This window comes from Orbicella faveolata, unplaced genomic scaffold (genome assembly GCF_042242905.1).
Source record: "Orbicella faveolata isolate gen_17 unplaced genomic scaffold, um_ofav_v1 contig_48, whole genome shotgun sequence".
Lineage (NCBI taxonomy): Eukaryota > Metazoa > Cnidaria > Anthozoa > Scleractinia > Merulinidae > Orbicella > Orbicella faveolata.
Window position 1 is genome coordinate 14,042,839 of NW_028301578.1, and position 24,159 is coordinate 14,066,997.

General features: G+C 40.9%; 1 protein-coding gene across 1 annotated transcript in view; it reads right to left on the reverse strand.

Moving 5' to 3' along the window:
* The window catches only part of LOC110069744 (gamma-tubulin complex component 6-like), a 37,761-nt gene that overhangs the window by 4,782 nt on the left and 8,820 nt on the right, over positions 1 to 24,159 (reverse strand). Inside the window, exons 4-25 of the mRNA XM_020777287.2 lie at positions 20,764 to 20,842; positions 20,027 to 20,083; positions 19,500 to 19,621; positions 18,886 to 18,919; positions 18,407 to 18,555; positions 17,803 to 18,007; positions 11,749 to 11,977; positions 10,403 to 10,466; positions 10,119 to 10,194; positions 8,725 to 8,834; positions 8,133 to 8,224; positions 7,459 to 7,598; positions 6,742 to 6,891; positions 6,465 to 6,546; positions 5,810 to 5,898; positions 5,198 to 5,313; positions 3,165 to 4,813; positions 2,649 to 2,747; positions 2,190 to 2,249; positions 1,512 to 1,605; positions 830 to 971; positions 281 to 440 (exon numbers count right to left, since the gene is read on the reverse strand). Coding sequence (XP_020632946.2) covers positions 281 to 440; positions 830 to 971; positions 1,512 to 1,605; positions 2,190 to 2,249; positions 2,649 to 2,747; positions 3,165 to 4,813; positions 5,198 to 5,313; positions 5,810 to 5,898; positions 6,465 to 6,546; positions 6,742 to 6,891; positions 7,459 to 7,598; positions 8,133 to 8,224; positions 8,725 to 8,834; positions 10,119 to 10,194; positions 10,403 to 10,466; positions 11,749 to 11,977; positions 17,803 to 18,007; positions 18,407 to 18,555; positions 18,886 to 18,919; positions 19,500 to 19,621; positions 20,027 to 20,083; positions 20,764 to 20,842 — 3,998 coding nt within the window. The remainder of the gene's footprint in view (positions 1 to 280; positions 441 to 829; positions 972 to 1,511; positions 1,606 to 2,189; positions 2,250 to 2,648; positions 2,748 to 3,164; positions 4,814 to 5,197; positions 5,314 to 5,809; positions 5,899 to 6,464; positions 6,547 to 6,741; positions 6,892 to 7,458; positions 7,599 to 8,132; positions 8,225 to 8,724; positions 8,835 to 10,118; positions 10,195 to 10,402; positions 10,467 to 11,748; positions 11,978 to 17,802; positions 18,008 to 18,406; positions 18,556 to 18,885; positions 18,920 to 19,499; positions 19,622 to 20,026; positions 20,084 to 20,763; positions 20,843 to 24,159) is intronic.

Sequence of the window (24,159 nt, forward strand, 5' to 3'; positions counted from 1 at the left end):
CCTAAAAACCTTGCACTGAAGAAGGGCTAGACCCGAAGAGTCTGTTATATCACTGAGTTTATTTGGCTTTACAGTCTGGAAATAAATAAGCGACTGTTGATTGTTTTTCCAGATCTTTCCTCTTCTTTGTATGCTTAAATGAAAACCCTTCCTTCACTGTTCAGGGTATGTTTGCTGTTCTATCTGGGTTCTTGTATCGGGTCACTATGAAACAGCAGTCAAATCTGAGATTGGAATGCCTGTGACTTCAGCACCAAACATGGTCTAAGTGTGCACTTACCATTCGGTTTAAATAAATCAGGCAGGCTTTTGAGGGCAAAGGCGAGGTTTTGCGCATGCTCTGTAGTGTCGGAGTACACGGATAACTGAAGAGCTTTTCCCACAATGGAATTCATCACTGTAGCAGAACACATCTCCCGTGGGGACACCCCTGAGGCAAGCTGTAGAAAATAGAAATGTTACACGAGTTGACTCAAACACGACTGTGTTATGCGTGTCACGCGATTGAGTCACGTGTGTCACGCACTGCTCAGCTGTGCTCTGTCTCGTTCCCAGAGGCCGCGACCCTTTTGGTAAGCACTAAGAACTCGAGACCTCTGGGAGAACTCAGAAGGTGAGCCAGCATTCTGCTAGCCCAGAAACCATTATTGGACTTCAACGCATGCGAACAATCAAACTGGAACCAAGATTTTTGATTTCGTCTACAGCATCGACCGCTCAGTCCCCGCTGACCGAAATCGCGCGGGCTCTGGATGCCAGATTAAGATGTCTCTTAGTCCTTGGGTAATTGTTCCTTAGAGAAGTACGGAGTAAGAGAAAGTGGAGTTACCTTTTCAAACAGTTGGTTGGAAAGCGAAAGAGAAAATTCACCGTCCTCCATGAAGAGCAGTTTCTTGAACAAGTCAAAGTGTCTGTTGATGTGCAGATCCTCAATGAAGTACATCACAATAGCAGATTTCACCAACGAAATCCTAGAACGTAGGAAAAAAAAAATTTTACCTCACTTAATGAAGCTCCGACGCGTAATTATACACGTAAGTTACTTCCAGCCTGTTTCCCAAGGGTCTCTCTTCTTGGGGCCGAGAGACAAAGGACCCTGGGAACGAGTTTGAGTCACTTCTGGGAGTCTTGGGGTCGATTTTATAAACATATTTTCGAGGTCTAAGCCGTAATTAAAAAATACACAGTCTGGGTTGACTGTGGCTCAAATATCTTGCAGTTAAAAACATCAGCCTTAGCTCAATCGTTGCTAGCGATAACATAAAGTAAACCAAATAGGAAGTGGCAGTGGCATGTTCCAAGGAGAGGGTCTTTGCCCACTATTTCCAGATCGAACTGAAGTGTAGAGGGAGGAAAACCGGAGAACTCAGAGAAAAACCCTGGGAGCAAGGCGAGAACTAACAACACACTCAACCCATGCCACATATGGCACAGGGCCGGAATCAAACCCGGGCCATATTGGCTAACTGACTCGCTGGAGCTAAGGGCTAAAATAAGAATGGCAAACTCACTGAGCAAGAAGTGGAGCCATGACAGATCTCTGAAGTAAAACCGGAAGTGACATCAGCTGTGCCGCGTCTGTGTCATCATCGTCAACATCCGTGCCTGTCAGAAAGAAAAAATACAACTTTTAAATCATTCAGTGAACGGGATCACTTTTAGCGGGACCCAACTGTGGTTCATTATCACTCAACATTTTAGAAACCCGACAGTTATTTTTACGAACTATCCAACTAATCCAAGCCACGAATAGATCTAACTCCCCTTACAAACTGAACCTCTCTACCGAGAACTGACCTGAGCGGGAGGCAGCTATCGATTGATATCCAAGCGGATTGCTAGTTTGCCTTAAATAAGTCACTAAGTCATGCTAATTCGGCTAGCTAAGCCTCGCGCTTGTTGTTACTTATCGCTTTTCATGTTCGTACAATACAACTCAACAACTCAAGTTCAGCTAGTTTCGTTTTCTCTCAGCCCTTACATTTTACTGTTCAGAAGATCGTTAAAGTGTGCGACAAAAAGCCCTGCCATCCCCTCCCCCCAAACTAATGAGCGAAACAGAGTTCAAGACCCGCGCGAATACTTAAAGGTGCCCGCGATTCTATAGTTTCGCAGTCCATCATCTTCTGAGGAAATAAAAATCACGTGAAAACTGTAACTTAGTTGGAAAATACTTTTCAGTACCGTACCTGGTGTAACTGGAAATGAACCGTAGGCTCCTTGGAGCAGATTCGACGAGGGTTTCTTGTCTAGAGGTAGAATGAAAGTTGGTTTTGGAAAATAATCCAAGTCAAGTTAGGTCAAGTATTACATTTAACGGTTTCACGTATTAAGTTAACTATGAAAAAAACGGAAAAACCGATGTTCTTAGAGTACTTGAGAACAATCGTACAAAGCAAACGGGTGTTTGCTGGATTTCTTTCTCGGTCTTGGGAGACTAGTTGTTTGTTTCGTCTACTACAGATGGCGCGGTTTACAATTCAACACTTGACTCAGCAACGGCTAAAAACCTACAAGATGACACAATTTTTCTACTTTATCAGTTTTCTATTTTGTTTCCTGTTGAATTTATATATCCATTTTAAGCGTCACGTATCGACTAGGAAAAACAATTTCTTTCTTTTTGTTCATCCTGAATAAAAACCTACCTAACACATCAAAGTTGTCTTGAAGTGGCTCCACTTGAGAAGCTAACCACACATCCTCGAACTCCATCTGCCTTGATTCTGGTTCTGTGTCTGTTTTACCTGGAAAGATACAGATTACAAGAAATATTATAAATCTACTACACAGCATAGGCCAATTTGGTCTTGATTTAGTTCTAAGCGTAAATTAACTGTTACTATTTTCCTAACTGTAAGTAATAATTAACTATTAGAAATAATTACCTAGTAGCAATAAGCAACTATTAACAACAGAATTAGTTCGATCATCGAGACAGATAAGAGAAAAATGCGAAAAATACGAAAATTACGTGTCACGTTTCCCAGCAACATTTCGTCCGAAGACCGCTGAGATATCGTCAATTCTTGTGAACGGCAATCAAAAAGCAAAAAAGCGAGTTTTCCACTTGATGCGTTTGACATACCAGGGACCTATCTGTAACAGTCTTTGAGTTTTTATGACTATCATAAGATGCATTTTAAGTCATAGATCTATCTCACCTTTTTCGTCTTTGACATAATACATGATATTTGTGATCTTAATCGCAGGCTCATGTCCACGAGTTGACAAGTTCGGCTTCTGTGCTACCGACTCCTCCTCACTTGGATACATAATGTCCTGAATAACACTCGAGGGAGGGGCCCCACGAGTATATGCTACCCCGGAGAATTGCCCTGACTTATCCCCTCTTGGGAACAAAATGTCCTGGGCTACACTCTGGGGTGGGGTGCCAAGGGCGTGTGAGACAAAAGACGTTGATTGTTCATCAAGACTAGGATACAAAATGGCTTGAGCCACGCTAGCGGGAGGGGTCCCACGAGTCCTTGTTTGGCTGTCTCCTAATAAAGTTATGTTTCCCAGAAGCGTCTGTACTGACGAATCAGAAGGATGTTGCCACGTTGATCTAGAACTGTGCTGAATGACTTGCGCCACGTTTAGACCATCACTGTCCCTGTGCGAAAGAGATACTTGAGAGTCGGAAGGGTGACCGTGTCGGGGCAGACGAGGGGTTTGCTGAGTGGGCGTGTCCAGAGCAGTGGGGTATAAGAGGTCGCTAACAGATGAGTCACTCGGGTGTCCATACTCTGTAGAGCCAGCTTCAGCGTTGGCTTCTTCCTCATCAACGCCGCCGTACAGGAGCTGCTGTGCAGAAGAGTCTGACGGGTGCCCTTGCGAGGACGGCGTCCTAGCTTCACTCGCCACTTCCGTTACGCGGCTATATAAAACATCTTGAGCTGAAGAATCCGAAGGATGACCCGTCAGCAGGCCTCCAGCGTCCGAATCTGGAGACCAGGTTGCAATCCTTGAGAACTGAGTATCCAGGCCCGGTTTATCTGAGGATGCACTGGGGTAGAGAATGTTCTGTAAAGACGAATCAGTGGTGTGAGGTGTGCTTGTTCTCAAAGCACCTGCACGCGCACTAGACCCAGGCCTCTCTTCTTCCTCACCAGTCTTTTTTTTATCCCTGTACATGGCAAACTGTATGGAGGAATCTGAAGGATGGCTCTTTGGGTTAACAGAGGCTATCGTTACCTCACCATCCGGCGGAGCTTCCCACGTTTTTCTGCCTGACGCTCCTTCTGTAAGCTTTCCTAACTCGACAGCACTCGCATCAGGACTGTTCCACGTCTTTCTGACTCTGCCGTCTGCAGTACCTACCTCAGAGCTCGATGCAGCCTCCACACTATGCTTCTCACCCTGTGCATTTTCGTTTCCATTAAAGATTCTTTGTTCAGGCTCAGCGACGTTCGATGCTGTAGCCATGGAGTCTGACAAACCAGAAGTGTTCTTTCCTTGCTCAGCTCTCAACAATGCATCAGTCTTCACACCACTGGCAATGAGCGATACAAGGCTTGGTTTCGGAGCTGAACCTGGCGTAGACACTTTCTTGTCTTCTTTTTCTTCAGCCGCAGGTTTCTCCTCTTCTTTCCGAGGCTGTACATCGCCTTCATCTGCTCTTTTAACAGCAGTCTGGAGACTAGAGGCCGGGGTCAACTGATCCATTAAGCTGTCCCATCGAGCCTGCTCCTGAGCCAGGAACTGGGCTCTAGCAGAGTCAAGCAATCTTCGGCGGATGAGCCACTGGGCACGAAACTCCCTGTGTTCCACCTGACGGCTGAGTTCGTCATAGTACTTGATCAGTTCTTCCCTGAGAAAAGAAATTTTAAAACTCAACCCACGTGCAAAGTTTAGTTTTGCCTCAGCCAGTTCGAAATATTTACAAATTCGTTCCCAGAGGCTGCAATCCTTTTGGTTAGGAGCAAGAAATCAAGACCTCTGGGAGAAACCGGAAGGCGAGCCACCACTAGTTACGGCGGTTACTTTTTCTACGCATGTTCAGAAAAGGCTATTGAACCCTACGCATGCGCACGATCAAACTGGAACCAAGATTTTCTGGTTGCAGTTTTGAATTTTGTCCAGAGCGTCAGACGTTCGGTCACCGCTGACTGGAAAACGCGTGGGCTCAGGGGACAAGAATTGGAAATATTTATTGTTCCTGCTGCAATCTGTAGAAAATTTCACACATGCATACCTTGCCTTGTTCTTCATCTCTTCCTCTACCGAGGCGGTAGTGACCTCTCTGTCCTTTGCTTCCTGTAGACGTTTCACATCCTCTTCTTGTTCTTGTCTTCTTGCCAAAGCTTTATGCTGTTGAAAATATTAAACAAATTCAGTTAACATCGGTGTCTTAAGCGAGATTACAGTTTAATTTCACAGCTGCTTAAGTTGTGTATGTAACTGCGATAATCAATCATGTCTTCATATCTTTCTCCGCAGTTGAAATATATGATCTTTCATATATTCACTTGTATTACAGTTTAGCACAATGGTATACCAGGACGCAAAGATTTAAACGACAAAAAAAAAGCAAAGTCTGGAAGTTACAACCTGATTCATAAAATAATCTCCGCCAAACGCTAACTAAACTGTCATTTCCAAACTCAGAATAAATTATCCTGTGACAGAGCAACTTCTTTGCCCTTTATTTAGCACCAATGATAAATACCGCTGCTTTAGATGACAGATTTTAATCACACTCAGACTTATCAATAAAATTCCCCCTTATTGTTCGGCTGCTGAAATCTCCTAGCCTGCATGTCTAACTTTGTACTCATATTCTTAGGGGAAGTCTGGGTTAACCCACCTTAAACCCCTCTTCCATCTGTTCTTTTAACATTTTAAAGTCTTCCCGCTTTTTTAGTTCAACTGCGTCTTTAGCCTTCTGTATAAGCTCTGTTTGGAATAAAATTGTTGTTTAAAAATGTTACAGCAGTGCATAACGCGAGGCTGCATAAGATTCATCTTGTGTAACGTAAGCACCTGTATGCTCAGAAAACAAACAAACAAACAAACAAAGCCACCGCTACTTGAATTTACACATGCCAAAAAATATTTGAGTGTAAAAAAATTCTTCAAACCTACCCAAGAACACCTTCTAGAAGAAGCTAATCTATATTTTCGTTTCCAAATGTAACTTCTGGCTGATAACATGTTTTTGTTCTGTAGGAAAGACTAGACACCCATTCTCCAGGGCTAAGGACTCCCTCCACACTACGGCGGAGGAATTTGAGGTCGGCAGGTTTCACTCTAAGTTTTCTGTCCTCACAAAAACGAAAAGGCGGAGTTTTCAAATTTCTCCGGTTTGAAGAGCATTTTCAAAAAGCTCCATTTTCGTGACGGATTAGTGTGGACGGTAGGTCTTAACCGTAGAAATAAAGCTGCGTTTTCAAATTTCTGGACGCTGCCTGATAGAAAGTTTTGTTGGTGGCAATGGATCAGTTTGGTATATTTAGACCAACCTGTTATTTCCAGTAAGGCTTGAGCTGCTCTTTCGCGTTCTTCAAGAATTTCCCGTTGCTTTTCGTCCGCAATAGCTTTGCTCTGTGTGAATAAAAAGCAGTTACTTTACCCTCGACATGACACAAAAAAACACTCGTTTAATAAGAACCACAAAATCATTCAGTTTCGGGAAAATTTTTAGAGAGAACATACTGACATAATTCCCTTGTCATTCTCTGTAATGCGTCAAACAGTTGCAAAAAAGGGCTGAAATACTCAATAAATAAACCTTTGTACCTCATTTTCTCTTTGTTCTTGTAGCTGGTGATGCATTCTTTGTATTTCAGACATGTAATGTTTGCATTCCTCTTCAATTTTACTCAGTCGCCGCATGGAAAATGTCACTTCCATCTTGGGCAGAGGTATTCCAGGATCACACAGGTAATGCTGAGAAAATAAAAATACCGGTTGAAAACGCTGTCTTCACACTCTCTTTTCACTCGGAAATTACCAAGTATTACCCCGTTGTTGGGAAAAAAAGACAATTAGTATCATAGTAAATGGTTTAAACTCAGGAGTATCAGTAGTTCGTATACCGTAAAATATCAGTCGTAAACCCTGCGCTTATACATCTACAGGGGGGTTAGGGTAGGCCTATACACGGGGGTGGGGGACGGGCTTTTAAGCGATATAAAAAAACGTTTCGAAATCAGCTGATGAAACCAATATCCAGTAGTATAAAAAGATGTTTTATGTTCTTGGGAACAAGAAACGCAAGGTACAACTAAGGAAATAAGCACATGAAGCACAGAGGTCGTTCTATGAAGCCTCTTCATAATGGCAAATACTGGCCGGTGAAGAACACAACGTAAAGGAGGGTTTATATCTGGGGGTTTATGACCGGTCGGAGTAGTATTTTGGCATACATATAGATGGGCCTAAAAACAGGGATGGGTTTATAAATGATCATACTAATTATTATGGAGAAACCACTACAATTTAGAAAAGACAAACCTCAGGGCAGCAAAGCTTCAGCAGGTTGATCGTTTTACCACAAACAAATATATCATCTGCCAATTCACCCAGAAATAACGGTACACAATCAAGTTTGTCGCGACCAGCCATCACAAAGCCCTGGGTCCAGAAGTGCTTATCTGAGAAAAAAAGTAAGGAAATACTGTTTGATATCATCAGAATAGTGGAACAATTTTGCACTGACTTCTGAGGTGAACGAATGGACAAAAGTACATGCCAAGGAATGGAGTGGAATGGAAGAAAACCAAGCAAGGAGCGAGCGGACAAAAGGAAGAACGCACGAACGAACACACGCACGCACATACGCACAAACGAATGCACGAAAGAACGAACGCCCACACAAACGAACGAACGAACGAACAAACGAAAGAACGAATGAACGAGCGAAAGAACGCACGAACGAACGAACCAACGCGCGAACCAACGCGCGAACCAACGAACCAACGAACGCACGCACTCACGCACGAACCAACCAACCAACCAATCAACCAACAAACACACGCACGAACGCCTGAAAGGGTAATAAAGTAAAGAAGGGACAAATGAAACGACTAATGAACGAGCAATTAAACGAAGGAAAGAATTGCAATTTCACTATCACAAAGAACGAATAAACATCATTTGTTTGGGCAAGGTAACTACTCCATACTAACCTCTGTACGCTAAATACTGCTCATCCATCTCAATCATAAACTCGCCAAACATGTCATTACAAAGGCCTTTAAAAGCCCAAGTTTGAACAAACCTGCAACAGATGAACAAATTCAATTTTAAAACCCTTTTGGCGCAAATCGTCTGTGTACCCGTAGTTCGATTTCAAACACTATCCTGTAATTTGTGAGATACTGTTCTACAAAATCTAGTCTATTATTATATGGGTTTACTGTTCCCTTTGGGTACTAAGGACAGGTAGTGTTATATTCTACCCTCGCTATGGTAATTTATGGCATGGTAATAAGATATGGGGAATCGCCTTGGCCTGGGACAAACCGGAACCCAGGCAAGACTAGAAACAGACAGGATCAAGCCCGACTAGCTCCTTGGGTAGGATGGTGGGTTGCCAACCTCTTCACTTTCGCAGCCTCGATTACAGCGGAACACGTGTAAATTCTTTTATAGTTCCATTTCTATAACCCCCGGGGTTTATATTACCAATTCAAGTTGAGTTTGCATATCTTAACCAAGGAAACAAGTTTCTTTTAGCACATGAAATGGTAAATACGTGATATCACAAGCACCACTTACTTGATATATGGCAGCACACTGTGTTTTAGAAGGGACAACAGGATGGGATAAAACTGGGAACTAGAGTGTTCCAAGCACAACTGGTACAAGTAAGTTAACAGTCTAACACCCTGCAAATAGAAGCGAATGTCATCCAGTCTAATTCCTTGACATTTCAGCTGCAAACATTTGTTTCTTAATTGAAAGAATGTGGACTATCAGTTAGCGGGGTTTTCATTTCAGTGTCCAAAGTTATTCACATTTGCTTTGGATTTACCTTACCACCACCCTACTGATTGGCTTAATCAAACTCATGCCACTTTGTCATCCACATTAAGGGACTAAAAGTATTTCTCCTCCCCCTGCAGACAGATGCTAATTTATTACAGGGTTACCCCCAGCATTAAATTCACCATTACCTAATTATAGACCTGGGTGGAGAGAGGCACTGTGAGAGTTAAAGTATCTTGTCCAAGTGAAGAATGCAACACAGTGACACTGGGCTTGAACGCGGACTGCTCAATCCAGGGCCCTGGGTGTTAACCATAAGGCCAAAACATTCTCCCTCACTGTTTACAAAATATTCCTTAATAACGAAGTTTAGTTCTGATTGGTCAGTGAAAGCATGTGGTGTACCCTGTAACTACATTTCACAAAAAATCTAAATTGTTTATTCAACACTGTAAATTGTTTTCTAAATTGTTTATTTAACACTGTTAAATTTGATTTACTTTGGGGCACCTACTCGATTAGTTCCATAAACTATTTAGGTTTCCCAAACTCCACACAAACAACCTTGTATTAAAACTATTTTTCTTCCTTTATTTCCTTTTCTTTCTCTCTTAAACACTTTATTTTTTAATCACAATTGTAAATTATTTCATTAGTGCTATTTATCATCTTCTATATGTAGTGTGTATTTAAGAAATAGAAAACATGTACCGTGTTTCTATCGAGTTATAGAAACATGAGTGGAAGTTTGGGAGAACGAGAAATGCTGTGGGAACACGAGCCGTAGGCAAGTGTTTCCACAGCTTCTTCGAGTTCTCCCAAACTTTCACGAGTGTTTCTATAACTCGATAGAAACACAGAGAACATGTTTTCTATTTATTTTAGAAAACACCATGACGAAAAAAAGGAAAACAACTTGGTTACTTTGACTATCGAAATGTAAATTCTGTTTCCTCACGCCATCATTACGTCAACAGCTCGTGCTAGTTCTGTGTTTCCATCAAGTTATAGAAACATGATTTTTAACCAATCGGTGCACGTATTTTCTTAGGACTGTTTTCTAAATATTTATATGTATTCTATTTTTTCTGACACCTACATGTATGTAAAATTAATGTTTGTGCGTTTAAATTAAAATTGAATTGAATTGAATTGAATTCACAAAAAACCGACAGGTTACTTACTGTGGGGAACTTAGGTTTGGGATCATCTGGGGCCTTCTTAAAAGCTTGAGAACACATGCACACATTGGCCAGGAACCTGTCAGAAATAATAACCGATACTGGTAGTAAAATATCAGATTAACTGACAATTTGGAAAACACTAAAAAAAAAGAACTGAATTGTAAAAAAGATTTGTGCAAAGGATCTTTATAGTTGGTAAGCAATTTGAGCAAAATGTCTACTGTAACAGTAAAACAGTAAAATCGTTTGAGCTTGTTTTGGCAAAGAAATCAGTTTTTAGTTACCTCAGTTGCTTTCCTAGATTCTCAAAAGCAAAAGACAACATCAGAGGACTTTGCACTGAAGAAACTGTGAAATGAAAAACGTGAGAGAGAGCTCATAAGATAACATGATCTCATCTGTCAAACCAAGACGTCAACTCGTATCTAGTACAATCGCAGGGCTTAGTGAATCAGTCTTAAATGACAACTGAACTGAAATATTCTTGTTCCCTAATTTTTTATGACTGAACATAATAGAAAAGGCTGTGAACTACAACCCTTAATTCCCCTGACAGTTACAACAGGTGATTGAGGTCATTAGTGATAGCTAGTGAGTGGCCAAAACTTCATTATTCATTATTCCCCAAAACTACATGTACATCGTGAAAATTGGTACTCCAAATCCCTGGACAAATCTTGAAAGATCAATTTTTGGCAAATTCAATTTATTTGACAAATGTAATTCTTGGCAAATTTAATATTTGGTCGGCCAAATCTGGCAATTTGATATTTTGCAAATTCAAAATTTGACAGGCCAAATCTTGAAAAGTCAATTTTTGGGTTTACAGCCTAAATCTTCAAAATTTAACTTCGCCTAAGTTTAACATGCATGCCAACTCTAGAAAATTCAATATTTGCCAAATTCCAAATTTGGAATGCTAAATCTTGAAAATTCAGAATTGCCAAATTGTAAAAATTCAGAACTTGGCAAATTCAAAATTTGGCATGCCAAACCTTGAAAATTCAATATTTGACAAATTCAAAATTTGGCATGCCAATTCTTGAAAATTCCATACTTGGCAAATTCAAAATTTGGCATGACAAATCTTGAAAATGTGAAATGTTTGGCAAATTCAAAATTTGGCATACCAAATCTTGAAAATTCAGTATTAAGCAAATTCAAAATTGAGCATGCCAAATCTTGAAAATTCCATATTTGGCAAATTCAAAATTGAGCATGCCAAATCTTGAAAATTCCATATTTGGCAAATTCAAAATTGAGCATGCCAAATCTTGAAAATTCCATATTTGGCAAATTCAAAATTGAGCATGCCAAATCTTGAAAATTACATATTTGGCAAATTCAAAATTTGGCATGCCAAATCTTGAAAATTCCATATATGGCAAAGTCAAAATTTTGCATCCCAAATCTTGAAAATGTAAAATATTTGGCCAAATCTTGAAATTCATTAGTTGGCAAATTCACTAATTGGCAGGCCAAACCTTAAAAATTTAACATTTGACAGGCTAAATCTTGAAAATTCAATATTTGGTTAATTCAACATTTGGCAAGCCAAATCTTGACAGTATCTGCAGAGAGAGGAGTGAAATAAAAAAAAAACTATAAAGTGCATGAGTTATATGCAAACCTTCCACAGACAAAACAGCAGCTCTGTAGCACTGTAAATAGTTTTGCAGTGCTCCCAGGTAAGCTTGTAAAACAAGGCCAGCAGAATGGGCTCTTTGGTGAGTTGCAAACTTGTTGAGCTGAATATAATCTGTTCCCATGGCTGCCAGCTGTGCTAAGACGTTATGAAGCATCTCTGGTGAAGTACCAGACAAGCGAACCTGTTCACTGACAGTGAAAGACTGGGCAGCCTGTCAATCAATTTTAACCTTTTTAGTCCTGATATCAAGTGAACGACTCTCTTTACTGAATACCATACATATTGATAAGTTAATAAAGATGGTGAATTTTAAGCTCGGTAGTGAAATGTGAAGGTGAATTAATCAACATGACACGAGCATGGGACAAAGAAAAACTCTGAGTCCCCGACAGGAATCGAACCCATGACCTCCCGAACACCAGGCGGGCACTCTATACACTGAGCTACGAGAACTCATGGAGAGCAAGGTCATTTAACTGAGTTCATATATGATAGGTGTCCTGCATACTGCTAGGATCAACGCTATCGAATTCATCGTGAGTAGTGATAAGTTAATAAAGATGGTGAATTTTAAGCTCGGTAATGAAATGTGAAGGTGAATTAATCAACATGACACGAGCGTGGGACAAAGAAAAACTCTGAGTCCCCGACAGGAATCGAACCCATGACCTCCTGAACACCAGGCGGGCACTCTATACACTGAGCTACGAGAACTCATGGAGAGCAAGGTCATTTAACTGAGTTCATATATGATAGGTGTCCTGCATACTGCTAGGATCAACGCTATCGAATTCATCGTGAGTAGTGATAAGTTAATAAAGATGGTGAATTTTAAGCTCGGTAATGAAATGTGAAGGTGAATTAATCAACATGACACGAGCGTGGGACAAAGAAAAACTCTGAGTCCCCGACAGGAATCGAACCCATGACCTCCCGAACACCAGGCGGGCACTCTATACACTGAGCTACGAGAACTCATGGAGAGCAAGGTCATTTAACTGAGTTCATATATGATAGGTGTCCTGCATACTGCTAGGATCAACGCTATCGAATTCATCGTGAGTAGTGATAAGTTAATAAAGATGGTGAATTTTAAGCTCGGTAATGAAATGTGAAGGTGAATTAATCAACATGACACGAGCGTGGGACAAAGAAAAACTCTGAGTCCCCGACAGGAATCGAACCCATGACCTCCCGAACACCAGGCGGGCACTCTATACACTGAGCTACGAGAACTCATGGAGAGCAAGGTCATTTAACTGAGTTCATATATGATAGGTGTCCTGCATACTGCTAGGATCAACGCTATCGAATTCATCGTGAGTAGTGATAAGTTAATAAAGATGGTGAATTTTAAGCTCGGTAATGAAATGTGAAGGTGAATTAATCAACATGACACGAGCGTGGGACAAAGAAAAACTCTGAGTCCCCGACAGGAATCGAACCCATGACCTCCCGAACACCAGGCGGGCACTCTATACACTGAGCTACGAGAACTCATGGAGAGCAAGGTCATTTAACTGAGTTCATATATGATAGGTGTCCTGCATACTGCTAGGATCAACGCTATCGAATTCATCGTGAGTAGTGATAAGTTAATAAAGATGGTGAATTTTAAGCTCGGTAATGAAATGTGAAGGTGAATTAATCAACATGACACGAGCGTGGGACAAAGAAAAACTCTGAGTCCCCGACAGGAATCGAACCCATGACCTCCCGAACACCAGGCGGGCACTCTATACACTGAGCTACGAGAACTCATGGAGAGCAAGGTCATTTAACTGAGTTCATATATGATAGGTGTCCTGCATACTGCTAGGATCAACGCTATCGAATTCATCGTGAGTAGTGATAAGTTAATAAAGATGGTGAATTTTAAGCTCGGTAATGAAATGTGAAGGTGAATTAATCAACATGACACGAGCGTGGGACAAAGAAAAACTCTGAGTCCCCGACAGGAATCGAACCCATGACCTCCCGAACACCAGGCGGGCACTCTATACACTGAGCTACGAGAACTCATGGAGAGCAAGGTCATTTAACTGAGTTCATATATGATAGGTGTCCTGCATACTGCTAGGATCAACGCTATCGAATTCATCGTGAGTAGTGATAAGTTAATAAAGATGGTGAATTTTAAGCTCGGTAATGAAATGTGAAGGTGAATTAATCAACATGACACGAGCGTGGGACAAAGAAAAACTCTGAGTCCCCGACAGGAATCGAACCCATGACCTCCTGAACACCAGGCGGGCACTCTATACACTGAGCTACGAGAACTCATGGAGAGCAAGGTCATTTAACTGAGTTCATATATGATAGGTGTCCTGCATACTGCTAGGATCAACGCTATCGAATTCATCGTGAGTAGTGATAAGTTAATAAAGATGGTGAATTTTAAGCTCGGTAATGAAATGTGAAGGTGAATTAATCAACATGACACGAGCGTGGGACAAAGAAAAACTCTGAGTCCCCGACAGGAATCGAACCCATGACCTCCCGAACACCAGGCGGGCACTCTATACACTGAGCTACGAGAACTCATGGAGAGCAAGGTCATTTAACTGAGTTCATATATGATAGGTGTCCTGCATACTGCTAGGATCAACGCTATCGAATTCATCGTGAGTAGTGATAAGTTAATAAAGATGGTGAATTTTAAGCTCGGTAATGAAATGTGAAGGTGAATTAATCAACATGACACGAGCGTGGGACAAAGAAAAACTCTGAGTCCCCGACAGGAATCGAACCCATGACCTCCCGAACACCAGGCGGGCACTCTATACACTGAGCTACGAGAACTCATGGAGAGCAAGGTCATTTAACTGAGTTCATATATGATAGGTGTCCTGCATACTGCTAGGATCAACGCTATCGAATTCATCGTGAGTAGTGATAAGTTAATAAAGATGGTGAATTTTAAGCTCGGTAATGAAATGTGAAGGTGAATTAATCAACATGACACGAGCGTGGGACAAAGAAAAACTCTGAGTCCCCGACAGGAATCGAACCCATGACCTCCCGAACACCAGGCGGGCACTCTATACACTGAGCTACGAGAACTCATGGAGAGCAAGGTCATTTAACTGAGTTCATATATGATAGGTGTCCTGCATACTGCTAGGATCAACGCTATCGAATTCATCGTGAGTAGTGATAAGTTAATAAAGATGGTGAATTTTAAGCTCGGTAATGAAATGTGAAGGTGAATTAATCAACATGACACGAGCGTGGGACAAAGAAAAACTCTGAGTCCCCAACAGGAATCGAACCCATGACCTCCCGAACACCAGGCGGGCACTCTATACACTGAGCTACGAGAACTCATGGAGAGCAAGGTCATTTAACTGAGTTCATATATGATAGGTGTCCTGCATACTGCTAGGATCAACGCTATCGAATTCATCGTGAGTAGTGATAAGTTAATAAAGATGGTGAATTTTAAGCTCAGTAATGAAATGTGAAGGTGAATTAATCAACATGACACGAGCGTGGGACAAAGAAAAACTCTGAGTCCCCGACAGGAATCGAACCCATGACCTCCCGAACACCAGGCGGGCACTCTATACACTGAGCTACGAGAACTCATGGAGAGCAAGGTCATTTAACTGAGTTCATATATGATAGGTGTCCTGCATACTGCTAGGATCAACGCTATCGAATTCATCGTGAGTAGTGATAAGTTAATAAAGATGGTGAATTTTAAGCTCGGTAATGAAATGTGAAGGTGAATTAATCAACATGACACGAGCGTGGGACAAAGAAAAACTCTGAGTCCCCGACAGGAATCGAACCCATGACCTCCCGAACACCAGGCGGGCACTCTATACACTGAGCTACGAGAACTCATGGAGAGCAAGGTCATTTAACTGAGTTCATATATGATAGGTGTCCTGCATACTGCTAGGATCAACGCTATCGAATTCATCGTGAGTAGTGATAAGTTAATAAAGATGGTGAATTTTAAGCTCGGTAATGAAATGTGAAGGTGAATTAATCAACATGACACGAGCGTGGGACAAAGAAAAACTCTGAGTCCCCGACAGGAATCGAACCCATGACCTCCCGAACACCAGGCGGGCACTCTATACACTGAGCTACGAGAACTCATGGAGAGCAAGGTCATTTAACTGAGTTCATATATGATAGGTGTCCTGCATACTGCTAGGATCAACGCTATCAAATTCATCGTGAGTAGTGATAAGTTAATAAAGATGGTAAATTTTAAGCTCGGTAATGAAATGTGAAGGTGAATTAATCAACATGACACGAGCGTGGGACAAAGAAAAACTCTGAGTCCCCGACAGGAATCGAACCCATGACCTCCCGAACACCAGGCGGGCACTCTATACACTGAGCTACGAGAACTCATGGAGAGCAAGGTCATTTAACTGAGTTCATATATGATAGGTGTCCTGCATACTGCTAGGATCAACGCTATCGAATTCATCGTGAGTAGTGATAAGTTAATAAAGATGGTGAATTTTAAGCTCGGTAATGAAATGTGAAGGTGAATTAATCAACATGACACGAGCGTGGGACAAAGAAAAACTCTGAGTCCCCGACAGGAATCGAACCCATGACCTCCCGAACACCAGGCGGGCACTCTATACACTGAGCTACGAGAACTCATGGAGAGCAAGGTCATTTAACTGAGTTCATATATGATAGGTGTCCTGCATACTGCTAGGATCAACGCTATCGAATTCATCGTGAGTAGTGATAAGTTAATAAAGATGGTGAATTTTAAGCTCGGTAATGAAATGTGAAGGTGAATTAATCAACATGACACGAGCGTGGGACAAAGAAAAACTCTGAGTCCCCGACAGGAATCGAACCCATGACCTCCCGAACACCAGGCGGGCACTCTATACACTGAGCTACGAGAACTCATGGAGAGCAAGGTCATTTAACTGAGTTCATATATGATAGGTGTCCTGCATACTGCTAGGATCAACGCTATCGAATTCATCGTGAGTAGTGATAAGTTAATAAAGATGGTGAATTTTAAGCTCGGTAATGAAATGTGAAGGTGAATTAATCAACATGACACGAGCGTGGGACAAAGAAAAACTCTGAGTCCCCGACAGGAATCGAACCCATGACCTCCCGAACACCAGGCGGGCACTCTATACACTGAGCTACGAGAACTCATGGAGAGCAAGGTCATTTAACTGAGTTCATATATGATAGGTGTCCTGCATACTGCTAGGATCAACGCTATCGAATTCATCGTGAGTAGTGATAAGTTAATAAAGATGGTGAATTTTAAGCTCGGTAATGAAATGTGAAGGTGAATTAATCAACATGACACGAGCGTGGGACAAAGAAAAACTCTGAGTCCCCGACAGGAATCGAACCCATGACCTCCCGAACACCGGGCGGGCACTCTATAGAGTGCCCGCCCGGTGTTCGGGAGGTCATGGGTTCGATTCCTGTCGGGGACTCAGAGTTTTTCTTTGTCCCACGCTCGTGTCATGTTGATTAATTCACCTTTACCAAACATATTGTTTTAAGCGGTTTACAGAATTTGGTGATATGCTGGGACAGTATCACTTAGTTAATGATTTCCTATTTTATCATCACCTGTCTGCTTAACAGGATATTGATTTTGTAATGAGAAATTACATGATGGTCACTGACTTGGAAGTAAATCACTTAATACCAGTTGTTTCTGAGCACTAGCTTTTAGTAATGGGAAAGTCTGACTATGAATGTTGCTGCTCCCTTTAAGAAAATGCTAGTCTGGTCTAGGTTAACTTGTTGTCCCAAAAACTTGCTGGTACCCAGAAAATACATGTATGGAGAGAGGTTGGAGTGAGAATATAAATTTTCTTGTACAGGTTAAGAATTTGTGTGTACTCCACAAACACATAAGCAATATAAAGTGACTAGCTTCCTATAAAGCAGCTTGTTAAGCTATTGTTCCTCACTGTGTGCCAAAGAATGGCTGTTTTGGAGGATTCTCTAGTTTCCTAATTTGACACCAGATTAACCACTGAGAATGAATACAGTTACTTTTAATTACTTATTTACCTTATCACGATGAAATGTTGCAGAAGGCACACCAATGAGCACATTAATGGAATCTTTGATCAGGGCATGCAAGGAAACCATATTGCGACTCAAAGTAGGAGATTTCACTATGTATGAGACTTGACAAACCACCGTGTCATACAGTGCATCAAACACTGCAGGACCTGCTTCTGAGAGATAAGGTTTCTCATCTAACAGCTCTCGCCTGAAATTATAAGTCAGGATATATACAGCTAACTAGTAAGGGTAGTTCTACTGGCGAAGTACAAACCCCCTCCAATAATCTGACAATTAATTGAATTTGACCCAGTGACCACTATAACCAGAGTAAAGTTCTACTGAGCTTGAATAAGATCTGCTTTGCAATGGTAAAATATTATCACGATACTACACCGGTAAGTTAGTTAAGAGGGCCAATAAACAAGTAACCAATCAGATGCTCTCTTGCTAAAAATATGTTCAAATTGGTTAATGCTCTTTGTGATCCTGTACAATGTACTTTTCTGACTTGCACACAGAAAATTAGCGACTAAAAGTTGTTTCCTTTTTCAACTTTCCTTTGGCTTCTTTCTCATTTTAGTTTTTCATCAAACACTTACTGTACCTTCCTTCCATCTCCCAAGTATAAAATTTTTGTGAGGGCAGTGCTAAAGCAGCAGACCAGATGTCAGTGTTGTCTTGTATGGCTTGCTCTGATGTAGTGGATGAGCTGGAGCTTGTCTCTAGAGATTCAAAGCCTTCGTCATCTGCACTCTACATGCATGTAAAGACAAGTGTTTTGTTGTTACTTAAATAGTATTTGACAGCACAGAAGACACCACCACAAAGCTACATGTATATAACAAAGTTCTTTAAGTAAGAGAGGCCCCTGATTGCATGTAACATGTGGTGGCAATGTCACACCACTGCCCCATCTTGTCTAAGTTTATCCCCGTTTCCCTAACATAAAGTAACTAAGAGTTATACTCAGAAGTGCCTGAATCTTCACATGCAGCAAAATCATTATATCATCACAACAGAAATGACAGCAGCCCTTTAAAACGCAACCTCCTTCCTAGGGTTTGTTTAAAAAGATGCACTCACCTCTTGGTGTTCAGTAGCCAATGAATGGAGTGTCCTGTGAAGAATCAGTGACAGCAATGTTAACAAAATATTGCTATTCTAAACTGACTGTTACATATTTTTGTTAAGTAAACATTAGCTTTTAATAAGCATTTAATACTACATCAACAGCTTCACCATTACAACAATAAGTGTTTTGGTGAATTGCCCAAAGCCCCTAACAAAAGAGCCTGCCTGCATTGCAGGCTAACCCTATAGCAAAGTGACATTTTTAAAATTGATGCTGATTGAAGGATGAAATATTCAATCAGGACACAGTAGAAAAATTCACCTTCTTCACACTCTAGTTAAAAGCATAAAATTTTATTTGTTGCCAGCTGTTCAAATCTACAGCAACAACAAGTACAGTTGAACCCCACTATTTCAAACCCTCAGGGGAAACAAAAAATAGCGTTCAAAATAGCCGCAGTTCAAAATAGCTGATGCATGTAGTAAATGACAAAAGGGCAAGGGAACGGAAAATTTCCAAGGGAAATGGTTTTGAGTTTGAAATAATGGGAGATTATTTGAAATAACCGAGTTTGAATTAACTGGGTCCAGCTGTAGTTTAAGGCTTATTCAATGTTTCAACTTACTTGGAGGCACCTCGGAGTTCAGGTAAAGTCAGTTTGACTTGCATGTCGTCAGTGCGGCTGTGCACCAGTGCACTAAACAAAGAGCTGCGACCATCTTTCTCATACCGGTCTTCACTTGTATACTGAAAAATTCATGTACAACAAAAAAATGTTTACAAGCTGAAGTTGGCTAATACGATACATACCTCATACTATGCTACATCCAGTTAGATTACCATAGTAATCCCAGAAGTCTACAAAATTTTAACATTTGCACACTCTTAAGTTTCAAATCATGCATGAAAACCATTCCTTGAAGTCAAACCCAAACACCTTAGGCAACATTTGTTCTTAATTTCAGATTCATGCATAACAACATCCTGCATTACTCAAACTTACTAAGGATGAGGAGTTAGCCAAAACTGTCTTAGTACCATCTATATCAACTTTTTTTTTAACAATAATTACCAACTAAATCATGATCAGTATACAAATAGAATGATGTATTTTTCATGTATGTACTGCACACTGTTTGCATGGTTTGTTACCTTTCGGGCAAAGAACTTTGCTTTCCCAGAAAATGATCCTGGCAATGCATCAAAGATCTGAATGTAATAAAAAATACTTAAATTGTTAATACTATAAGTTATTGTCATAGGACGGTCTATACAAAAGTGGATTTTCTTTGAATGGCTCAGTAGCATCCCGGTAATATTTAAGATCAACACACCCTAGGGGACATATTGCAGGTATATGTTGCACTGACAGTTTTCCTTGTCTGACATGCCTGTTTTTGCAAAAAAAAAAGTTCCCTTGCAAGGAAATTCAGCTCCACGGTATTGTGCATCATGAAGCAGGGACAAAATGAACTCAATTTCTGATGTTGCAAATGTTCTTGTTTGCTATCCCTGCAACATGTGTCCTATATACACACAGAGAGGCTTGTCCCAACTTCACATCCCCGCTTCCCTTCTTCGCAACATATCCCAGGGCTTGAAAAAATTTGAATCCTAGCTTGGCAATCAGACAAGCAGCTCTCAAATTTTGTTTGTCCTGGGCACATCTTATTCACCTTTTTTTATTTAGTTGGCAGACAACTTGCCTGTGGGTCGTTGCCCATTGGGTAAGTGAGAATGAAAAGGTACTTGCCCAGCAAGAAACTCTACTTGTTCTGGAAGAACAGACAGTACTTTTTTCAAGCCCTGCATATCCCCTAGTGTGTGCTTAACCTTAGACAATAATTATTATTATGTGTATCTTAGTATGTACAGTTCCATATATGCACCTGTGTTTCAGTATGGTGTTTTCCCTGTGTTGAACCATTCCTCAGTACTGAAAGCACTGGAGGACATTCAAATAGTTCCCTGTCATGGATTAAAAGAGTAAAAGTGAGACATTGCACTAAGAGGAACAAAATCCCAATCTTTGAGAAGAGGAAGAGGTCACCTTCCTTCAAAAACAGACCAAGATTAATCTTGGTCAGAATAGAAGGGGAAATAGCATCAACCCTCTGGATCAGTGATGAATTCACACTAAAACCAACAAGTGCCTTCAGTTAATTTCAAGTTTAAGTTTATGGCATCCATAAACTGATGTTAATGAGACCTGAGAGACAATATCTCAAAGACAGGCACACACATTCTGCATTGTAACACTTTATTTCAGAGACATGTAACACTATGAACCTCGTGTCACGCTCATAAGTAAATCCCAGTAACATAGGTAACGTGCCAAAAATTCCTGATCTCAAAGTCCATCAGGGATTCCCAGTTGAAAACAATCACCCCTTTTGGATATCACAACAAACCTTTCATTTCCTAAGTAAAGCCACTGTTATCTACATCTGTAAAAGACAGTGTATCAATGGTTCCAGTCATGTCTCTCACGTGTCCACCTCATGCCCCTGACCTCTAGTCAAGCACACGCTCCTCATTGTATTCAGTCTTCTTGTTTGTGCCGATCCTTTGCCACTGATTTTTCTTTTACCCTCCCACCCTCCCATGACTGGGACCCTTGCTCTACACATCTGAGCCCCTGATACTACGCTTTAGGACCATCTTCAAGCAAATAAACAAAATCATTTAGATCTATAGAAATGTTTGCCATGAATAAGGCTAATAATCTATCTTTCCCAAAAAAAAAAAAAAAATGGGGGCAAGCTTTGACACTACAATTCAGAATGTCGTGTATAGATACTGAACATTACTATTCCGCTACTTTTAGAAAAACATTAATCCGTATATACTTATGATATCATTTGCTTATTATAAAATAATAATAATAATAATAATATGAGTAATAACGAAGAGGCAAGATTTGCTGTTACTCCGAGTTTCGTGCTTACGCACTCATCAGACAGTATTTAATGATAAGCATTCCTATCAACTAGATATATATACACGGTATTAAACAATAGGCTAATTGCTGGACTAGTTGCATTACAATAAGTGATAGTTATACTGGAAAACAATAGGTGTGAAGACAGAAATTACGGGGACGAGTATAAACTGCGTGGGTGCAGTACAATATAAAGAAAGTGTCAAGCGTTCTTCAAGTAGAATTTGTTCTCGTGCCGGCATTTAGAAATAAGTTCTGATCTTTTGTTTAGTAGATTGTCGTTGCTATGTTTGATAATCATTAGTTTTTCTGTGAGGCAGAGGTCGCATCGTTTGGAAATGTTGTTGTAGGGTCTTGCACGGCTAATAATTGACCATTTGATGTTGAAGTCTTGTTTTTTGTCGTGTAGTTGCCAGATGTATTTAGAAAGCTCGGTGCTGTTGATGTGTTTTCTGTGCTTAAATGTGGATTTGTGCTGCGAGAATCTCTGTTTGAATGTTCCTTCTGTCAGTCCAATGTAGTTCTTGGTTGTGTTGTTAGTTGTAACTTGTGCGTTGTAGATTACACTGGAAGTCAGGCATTTGTTGTCTAGCGGGCATTGGTCTTTTTTTCGGCAGTTGCATTGCTCTCCGGTGATTGCGTTGGCGTTGTTGTCGGCGTTTGTTATTTTCATGTTGTGTTTGTTGATTACTGTTTTCATGTTGTCCATGCAACTGTAGCTGACTTTGACGTTGTTTTTGTTGAAGAGGCTGTGGTATTTATGTTGGTTCGGAAAGTGCTTAGATATGAGCTTCAGGAATGTTCTACCGATGTTTGTCTTTACGTTTTTACTAAATGGAGGGTTGTACCATATAATGTTTCTTTGTCTGTTGCGTCGGGGGCGTGTTGGTTGATTGTCTTCGTTGTAAATTAGTGTTTCAGAGTATCCGCTGGCTTTCAAAGCAGTTTCGTAGATTGGTTTGGCCTTGTTGAATTCGTGTTCGTTGCATGAGTTGGCGGAAATACGGCGATTGATGGATGCTGGAAGTTGCTTTATTATGTTAGGTGGGTGGTTAGACTTTGTGTTGATGTACTGCGGCTCGTCGTTAGGCTTTCTGTAGGGGCAGTAGGTACCTTTTGTAAGATCGAAGGTGACGTCCAGGTAGTTAACAATTTTCATGTTAGTCTGTATGGTAATGTTAAGTCCATATGTCTTGAAGCGTCTTGTTATGTCCTTCCTTGTACGGTCTGCTTGAGGTCCGGAGATGTTTTTGAAGATGGCAAGTCCGTCGTCTCTGTAAAGCCCGATGTTGTCTATCCCGTATATGTTACACAGGTCGTCGAGAATGAATAAGCCTACGAGCTCGCATACTTCGGCTCCGTCGAAGCTGCCCATAGTAACGTCAAAAGAACTGTTGTTTTTCTTGATCCAGGCGGTGTTACTGTCAAAGAGAAGGGATTTTCTTGAATGCATAATAATATCGATGTCGCGGTCCGTAATGGAAGTGAATTGTTTGGCGAAGTTGATTGCGTCTGTAAGAAGTTTCTCAGTAATGGAAGGGTAGAAGTTCTCAATGTCAAATACGGCGAAGGTATGTTGATCTTTGTGTTGTATAGAGGAGAACCAGTTGATGACGGATGATGAGTTTTTCCATTGGTTAAGGCCAGTCTTCTGTCTCACAGTCGTGTTAATGTTCGCGAGGATTTCTTTACTGATACGTCCAATCTCACTTTTTGCAGGGTTAATGAGTCTACATGTAGGTTTGTTCTGGAAGTTGTCTTTATGGTCTTTGAGTGTTATAAAAGCCTGTCGTTCAGCCATGCGTTCCGCTCGGTCGTCAATGTTCAGATTAGTAGCAATGACTTGAGCTTCTTTGTTAATAGCAGTAATCGTATTAGAATTTGCTTTCTTGTACGTCGATGTGATATTGTCCTTGAGAAGCTTGTCGTGCGAAGCTTTGTCTACTTCGTAGTAGTTGGTTGTTTTGTCAGCAGGTATGAATGTTTTTGTGGAGTTGTTTATTTTCCTAATGTCTTGTTGTAGATGGTCTTGGAAGTCATCTCGTATTTGCCTGAATTCAATGTTCTTGATCATTTCGTACACGTCAGTTTCAAAGTTGTTTAGGTCTTCGTTCTGAGGAGGGCATTTTCTTGATTTAAAGCCAAAGTTGTTGTTGTCAATGTTGTCGTCGTCGTTGTTGTGGTCTGTGTTATTCTTATCTTTATTCTGTTCGAAGAAGAAGGCTTTCCAACGCATACGCTTGATTACACTTTCGGTCTTTTCGATGAGTTTCTTGAGGTAGGAGTTTCTTGGTGGGATAGGAATGTTCTTCATTGAATAGTTGAATCTTGTTTTCTCCATTGT